A 7,729-nucleotide genomic window follows, 5' to 3' on the forward strand; every position below is an offset into this window, starting at 1 on the left:
TGGAACTGTGCCTCACGGTTGCACGGTCAGGCGGAGGCGGTGCTGGAGGTGTTCCTGCGGGAGCGCGAGGGGCTGGCACAGGTGTTGAAGGCCACTGAGCTGCAGCTGGAGCTGGCGGAGCGGCAGCGGGAGGCAGCAGCGGCCGAGGCAGCAGCGGCCCAGAAGGCGGCAGAGGCGCGGCTGGAGGAGCAGCGGCGCAGCATGGAGGAGCACATGCGTCAGATGGAGCAGCAGCTGAAGGAGGAGCTGCGTGCATGGCTGGAGGAGCAGCAGCGTGTGCTGGAGCACCAGAAGAAGGTGAGTGCTGTGATGGTTTTGTGACTGTACCATGGAGGTGTTGTGTGGTGGTTCCAGCACATTCTGGCTGTGCAATGGCGTTGTGTGCTGCTACTCACACTTCTCCCTGTCCCACAGGAGTATGAGGCGCTGCTGCAGGAGGGCTTCAAGCATGAGGCAGCAGCCACGCAAGAGCGGATCACAGAGCTGGAGAAGGAAAAGAAGAAAATGATGGTGGGCACGTGGGCTAGCGCAGCTCTGAGCTTGCTGAGCTTGGTAGCACCATTTGTGCCTGGTGCAGTAGGATTGATGCTGAAGTTTGCCACCAAACTTAGGCTGTAATCTGTCCCCCAGCAGCTGTCCCTGCAATAAATCTAGTGGCAATACCGAGGTGTTATCATTTTGGAAAAGCAGAGTGCTCCATTCCAGGAGAGCAAAGGAAGCAGCAGCAGAGGGTGGACTGGCGGGGCTGGATGTACTTTCTCTTTCAGTTCCTGAGCTGTGATTACTCCAGTCAAGTCATAGAATCATAGAATCACAGGATCATATGTGGGTAGTATTTGATGGACAGTGGGCGTATTTATTGCTCGAGTAATCCCTGGAGTGTCCTTGGAGGCCTGAGACGAGGAACAGCTGCTGTGTTGCAAGGTTGAACAGCTACGCCTCCAGGTTGTGCTTTACGGGACTGCTAACCACTGTCCAACTGCTAGAATGCCTATGTGATGATATCCGCTGTCCAATTAGCAGTGTTGTAGCGCGCGACGCCTACCTGATGCTCTGTAAATGTTGTCGAATTGCAATAAATTTAGCACTACGCGATAACCATATTGGTACAGCGGGTGACTTCGGCGTGCGCATTGCAACAATCATAGAAAGGTTTGGGTTGCAAGGGATCTCAGTGACCATCCACTTCCAACCTCTCTGCTCCATGTTGGTTGCCCACCGCAAGCTCAGGCTGCTCAGGTGTGGAAGACAACTGTTTTTCTTTGGCTCAAAGCTTGCTTCCTGAAGCCTTTTTCGTGATAAGAATCAATCTGACAACTGCGAGTTATCTAGGGGGGTGAGTGGTGGGTGTTACTGTGCCACAATACTTCTGCTCATGATTGTAAAGATAAGCAGAATCGGGACAAGCAGTCTTTTTCAGGGGTGCAGCTTGAAGGAGCTGACCACTGCAAAAGGCAATAATGCTTCTGCATAGCAACAAAGGCACCACTCCCTGCTGGCTTATCTGTTGGGCCAGATGTGTCACGCTAACAGAGAGCAAAAAGAAGAAGAAAAAAAACTGTGAACCAGGGGATAAAAGATCCCCACTGAACTAAGAACTTTGGAGAGGAACTCCCAGAAAGAAGAAACTTTGGAGAAAAAGAACTCCCAAAGAAAAGAAACCTTTGGCAGAGGAATTCCCTAGGAGAAAAAAAAACACTTAGGAAAGAATCCCCCCGGGCCCTGCTTGCTGCAAAGCTTCCTGGCTTTCTTCCATCCCTTGTGGTGATTGGAGGAGTTCCTGAGATCAATGGAGGCACTACGAACAACGCTGGACCCACGGTGGTGACAGTCTCTCTCTTGCTTTCTACAAGGACTCATTGCTTTTATTTCCTATCCCTTTCCTATTGCCCATCTTCCCCATCTCCCTGACCAACTAGGATTTGTAATAAACTGGTCGTGCTAACCCAACCCATTTATTGACCCGTTGTGTCTTAATCTTGCCATCGGGTAGAGATATGTAAAAAGAACCTCCTATCCCTCCTATAAGTTGGAGAGAGACACCAGGGCCTCTCCATGGCCTTGGGCACCTCCAGGGATGGGGCACAAACAGCTCTGGGCAGTAGTGCCAGCACCTCACCACCCTCGGAGTGAAAAACTTCCTCCTCATATCTCACCTAAATCTGTCCTCTTTTAATTTAAAACCTTTCTCCCCTGACCAGTCACTATCATACCCTGTAAAAAGTCACTCTCCCTCCTGCTTATAAGTGCCCTTCAAGTAATGGAAGGCCTCAGTGAGGTGTCCCCAGAGCCTTCTCTTCCCCAGGCTGATCACCCTCAGCTCCCTCCACCTGTCTTTGTAGAAGAAGAGGTGCGTCAGCCCTCTGAGCATCTTCCTGGTCCTCTCTGGGCCTGCTGCAAGAACTCCAAATCATTCTTGTGTTGGGGGTCAAGACCTTGATGGGGCCTCATGAGGGCAGAGCGCACCTCCCTGTCCGCTGCCCTCCTCCTTTGATGCAAACCTGGACACTGTTGGCCTTCCTGGGCTGCAAGTGTGCAATGCTGGCTTGTGTCCAGCTTTTGTCCACCAGGACACCCAAGTCCTTACCTTAGGGCTGCGCTCATGGAGTTACAATCATAGAATCATAGAATCACCAAGGTTGCAAAAGACCTACAAGATCATCCAGACCAACCATCCACCTACCACCAATATAACCCCACTAAACCTTGTCCCTCAACACTATGTGTAAATGTTCCTTGAACACCTCCAGGGTCGGTGACTCCACCACCTCCCTGGTCAGCCCATTCCAGCGCAAGACATATTTCCTCTGGTGCAACCTGCGTTCATTCCCCCTTGTCCTGTCACTAGTTATAAGAGAGAAGAGGCCAACCCCCAGCTCAACACAACCTCCCTTCAGGTAGTTGTAGAGACCGATAAGGTCTCCCCTGAGCCTCCTCTTCTCCACGCTGAACAACCCCAGCTCCCTCAGCCGCTCCTCATAAGGCCTGTGCTCCAGACCCCTCACCAGCTTCGTTGCCCACCTCTGAACACGCTCCAGAGCCTCTATGTCTTTCTTGTACCTCCTTTGTCCACCAGTGCCATCACTCCATCACAGAAGGACACCAGAGGGCTCAGGCACCAGCTGCCCTTGGTGAAGCCGTGCTGGCTGTCTCGGGTCACCTGGTCATCACTCATGTTCCTTAACACATCATCCAGGACAGTCTGCTCCATGATCTTGCCAGGCAGAGAGCTGAGGCTCTCCGGGTTGGAGTTCCCCAGGTCCTCCTTCCTCCCCTTCCTATAAATGGCAGTGATGTTTGCCTTTTTCCAGTCTCTGGGAAGAGACCTCACCTGACAGTCACAAGTTTTCAAAGATGATGGAGAGCGGCTCAGCAACCGCATCAGCCAGCTCCCTCCAGACCAAACAGCAGCAGCGGGGCAGCTGCTATCACCATTGGCCCCGTGCCCTGCGTGGAGAGCACAGTGATGCTGTTGTGCAGTGGTGCAGGCATGCTGTGGCAGTACCGTGGTGTTGTGTGGTTGTGTGGTGGTACTGGCACATTTTGGGTGCAGCATTGGAGGTACTGCGCACTGTGGCAGTACAGTGGACGGGTTGTGTGGGTACAGGTGCACTGCGATTACAACGTGACAGTGCTGTGTTGTGGGAATGGGGTGTTGGGTGGTGTTAGTGTCTCACATTGTGGCTGTACCGTGGTGTTGATGGGTGGTGGTACTGGCACATTGTGGCTGGACAGTGGAGGTGCTGTGCACAGCTATCGGGGCACTGTGGCTAGACCACGGCACTGAGGCAGAACTAACACCACTCCATGTCCCACAGGAGCACGGGGCACTGATGCAGGAGTACTTCAGGCCTGAGGCAACGGTGCTGCAGCTGTAGATGGAGTGGCTGCAGGAGGAGAAGCACTGCATCCAGCAGATGTGGGCCTTGTGTGCACCCTGGTTGCGCTCTTCCCACCCAGATTGGGCAGCCAGGTGCCAGGCATTATCAGCACACTGCTGCAGCGTGCTGGAGCTCTCCGATGGAACTGTGCCTCACGGTTGCACGGTCAGGCGGAGGCGGTGCTGGAGGTGTTCCTGCGGGAGCGCGAGGGGCTGGCACAGGTGTTGGAGGCCACTGAGCTGCAGCTGGAGCTGGCGGAGCGGCAGCGGGAGGCAGCAGCGGCCGAGGCAGCAGCGGCCCAGAAGGCGGCAGAGGCGCGGCTGGAGGAGCAGCGGGGCAGCATGGAGGAGCACACATGTCAGCTGGAGCAGCGTCTGAAGGCACAGCAGCGTGTGTGGCTGAAGGAGCAGGAGCTGTGGCTTGTGGCTGTGAAGGTGATCACAGCACAGCAGCAAGAGGCAGCCACAGCATAGGCAGCAGCAGCCCAGAAGGCGGCAGAGGCGCGGCTGGAGGAGCACATGTGACATCTGGATCAGAGGCTGAAGGAGGAGCAGCATGCGTGGCTGGAGGAACAGGAGCATGTGCGGGAGCACCACAAGATGGCAATCACTGTGACGGTGTTATATGGCAGTGCTGGCATGTTATGGCAGTACCGTATGATTGTGAGGATGTGTGGTAGTTCCAGCTCATTGTAGCTTCACCATGGTCCTGTGTGGCTGTACCAGGAAGGTGTCTAGTGGTGCTGGCACGTTGTGCATGTACCACAGAATTGTTGGGTGGTGATACCAGCACACTGTGTCTGCATTAAGATGCTGGGTGGTGGTGCTGTTGCATTGTGGCTGCACCGTGGCAGCACTGTGTGGTGGCAGCAACCCCACTCCCTATTCCACAGGAGCATGAGGCACTGATGAAGGAGGGCTTCAGATGCATGGTAGTGGCAATGCAGCAGATGGTTGAGCAGATGCACGAGGAGAAGAAGGAAATGGAGATCTCCTCATTAAGCTGCATGGTTTTGAACGTCCTGAGCAATCTGCTCAGGGCTCTTGAACTCGTCCTGTCAGACAGTGACAGTGAAGAGGAGGACAGCGATGAGGAAGTGATGTGTAGCCTTGTCCCCTGACAGCTGACCATGCAATAAATTCTGTGACACTTTCAAGCTGATGTCATTTTGGGGCAGCGTGGGGCCCTTTGTGGGTAAAGCAAAGGAAGCAGCAGCAGAGAATGTGTCCGGGGGAGCTGGGTGTGCTTTCCCTTTCAGTGCTGGCAGCAGCATGGCCGTGGAGGCTCTGGTGCCTCCGATGCCCGCCCCGCTCTGCCTGGTGCACAGTGACAGCACGCTGCCTCTCAACCCCGCAGCGCTGGTGGTGCAGCACGGTGTCACCCAGCCCCTGGGGGAGGTGTCCATCACCGAGCGCTACCGTAGTGGAAGTCCTTCACGTTGTTTGGGAGGGCGGCAGTGCAGTGACGACAGTGATGTGAAGAGAATGGTGATGTGGTGACAACAGCTTGATCTGGGCCATGCTCGACCTGACACTGCGGCTGCAGGCGGGTGAGCAGCACATGAGCGAGGAGGAGTACCTGGAGGATACACAGCACCTGTGACCTGGTTCAGCCGTCACCACTTGTCCCTGCATGTCACTGTGTGTCCCTGTGGGCAGAGGTGCCGTGCTGATGGTGGCAATGCAGAGCACAGGTGTACAGTGAAGAGCAACGAGCTGCTGCACTGCCAGCACAACTTCTTCCCCCGCCGCAAGCTGCTCGTGCTGGAGCAGCCGGCAGCCGATGTGGCGCTGGCGGTGTTGGAGGAGCTGTGAGGGATGCACAGGCCGAGGAGGTGCTGGATGAGTTCCTGGCAGGACGCCGGGCAGAGGCGGAGGCAGTGCTGAAGGCAGACAACGCACTGAGCGAGGCCGAGAAGCAGCTGGAGGGTGAGCGGTGCACTCGGTGTCATCCCTTCTCCCCTTCGCCCGTCACCCATCCCTGTGTCCTCTAGGGACAAGGGACACCTTGTATTATCCTCTGGGGACATCTCACAGTGTTTCATGGGCCTTGTCCCCAGGGGACAGCTCATGGCATCTCCGTCTACATTGGGAATCCTCGTATCCCTTCAGAGACATCTCATGATGTCCCCATATCTCTTGAGGAGTCCCCTTCTCCCCTAAGGACATCTCACGGTGTCCCCACATCCCTTGGGGTGTCCCAGTGTGCTCTGGGGACACCTCAAATTGTCTCTTTTTCCTCCCTAAGGACCCCTCACCCCATCCCCATTTCCCCACACTCTGTCCCTATGTCCCTTCATCCCCTCCCCACATCCCCTTGCACTGTCCCTTCGCTCCATCCCCGCGTGCCCCGGGGACCCCATACCCTGTTCTCTATCCAGAAGCAGAAGGCTCAGCTCCTGGGTACCCCTTACCCCACCCCTTTCTCCCCAGACCAGAAGCAGCAGGCGCAGCTCCTGGAGCAGCAGCAGAAGGCGACGGCGGAGCGCGAACGGCAGCTAGAGGCGCTGCTGGCGGACGAGCGCAGCAGCTACGAGCAGAACCTGCAAGCACTGGAGGCCAAGATGCAGGCGGAGGCGGCGAGCACGCAGCAGGAGCTGAACCGGGCGCTGGAGGCGAAGCTACGGGAGCACAACGAGCTGCTGCAGCGCGGCTTCAGAGAGCGGGCGGCGCTGATGGAGCAGGAGGTGGCGGCGCTGCGGCGGGAGATGAACACCACCAACAACCAGGAGCTGGCGGCCAACGCCCTCGACGCCGTGCGCGCCGCCTGCGACCTCGCCAGCGTGGTAAAGATGACCAGAGCGTTACGGGGTACAGCGGTGTAAGCTACTGCACACCAATCAACCTCCGCCCGCCCCTGCTCGGCGGCCAAATAAAGCGCTCCTCCCGCAGCCCCGCTACCCGCGCTCCTCTCTTGCGACGCTTCCGGCGCGATGACGTCATAACCTGGGCGACCGGACCCATCCGCGCCCCCTTGCGGCCGTACCGCGGCGCGGCGCTGGGAGGGAAGGAACGAGGGAAGGAGCGAAACCTCGCGGCAGGGGATTGGGTGGGGCGATCTCGCGAGAGGGTGGGTTTTCCGGCTTCTTCCGGCTGGCGGTCGTGGTACTCACTTCCGGGTGTTGCGTGTGTGCGGGTGGCAGTGAGGTGAGAGAGGGCGCTCGGAGCGTCCCTGGGCCAGAAGCGCCTAGGAGAGCGACTAGGTTTGGGGACCGAGGCCTAAGCGCCAGGTCCAGGGCTCGGAACCAGGGCCAGGGAACGAGAGTCAGAACCGGGGACCACGGCCAGGCCTTGGGCCAGAGATCAGGGCCCCAGTTCCGACACCAGGCCCTAAGCCTGGGAATCGGGACTCACGGTCAGGGGCTGAGATCCAGAGACCGGACCTAGGGCCCAGGAACCGACCCCGGGGAGCAGGCAGTTAGGCTAGGAAGTGAGGACCAGCCCTGGAAACTAGGCCCAGAGCCCAGGGTTGGGCCTAGGAGAGCGACTAGGTTTGGGGACTGAGGCACAGGGACCGAGGTCCAGGGCTCGGAACGTGCTCCTACAAGTCAGCCATAAGACAGAGCCCAGGGACCAGCACAGAGCCACACCAAGTGACTGCTTTTGTTGTTGTAAGAACACAAGTAAGCGGTAACTTCCATAACAAGGCAAGCACCAGATGCACACCAAAGCAGGAGGCAACAAGGCTCCCAGCCCTTCCTGGCTCCCAGTCCCAGTCACTGTGGAAAACTGGATCCTTTGAAAACTCTTCATCTTTCACTTATCTACTCTAACCTGAGCTGGAGCCCGCTTTGTGCCTGTAATGCAATGGGATGCGCCACAAGGCAGCAGAGCAGCAAGATCCCAGGC

At 57.1% G+C, this 7,729-nt stretch overlaps 1 protein-coding gene and 1 long non-coding RNA gene across 3 annotated transcripts in view; both read left to right on the forward strand.

Moving 5' to 3' along the window:
• Window positions 1–4,458, forward strand: part of LOC110392078 (guanylate-binding protein 1-like) — a gene marked incomplete at its 3' end in the record, with an annotated part of 9,694 nt that extends 5,236 nt beyond the window's left edge. Inside the window, 1 exon segment of the mRNA XM_021384034.1 lies at window positions 4,443–4,458. Coding sequence (XP_021239709.1) covers window positions 4,443–4,458 — 16 coding nt within the window.
• LOC110392079 lies at window positions 7–1,101 on the forward strand. 2 transcript variants are annotated; one of them, XR_002434216.1, is made up of 3 exons: window positions 7–297; window positions 415–510; window positions 631–1,101. It is a non-coding gene; the product is annotated as an uncharacterized LOC110392079 (long non-coding RNA). The 2 variants fall into 2 exon arrangements; XR_002434215.1 differs by having other exon boundaries at window positions 634–1,101.
• Window positions 4,459–7,729: the final 3,271 nt, after the last annotated feature.

The sequence above is a fragment of the Numida meleagris genome, unplaced genomic scaffold, assembly GCF_002078875.1.
Source record: "Numida meleagris isolate 19003 breed g44 Domestic line unplaced genomic scaffold, NumMel1.0 unplaced_Scaffold930, whole genome shotgun sequence".
In the NCBI taxonomy this organism is placed as follows: Eukaryota; Metazoa; Chordata; class Aves; order Galliformes; family Numididae; genus Numida; species Numida meleagris.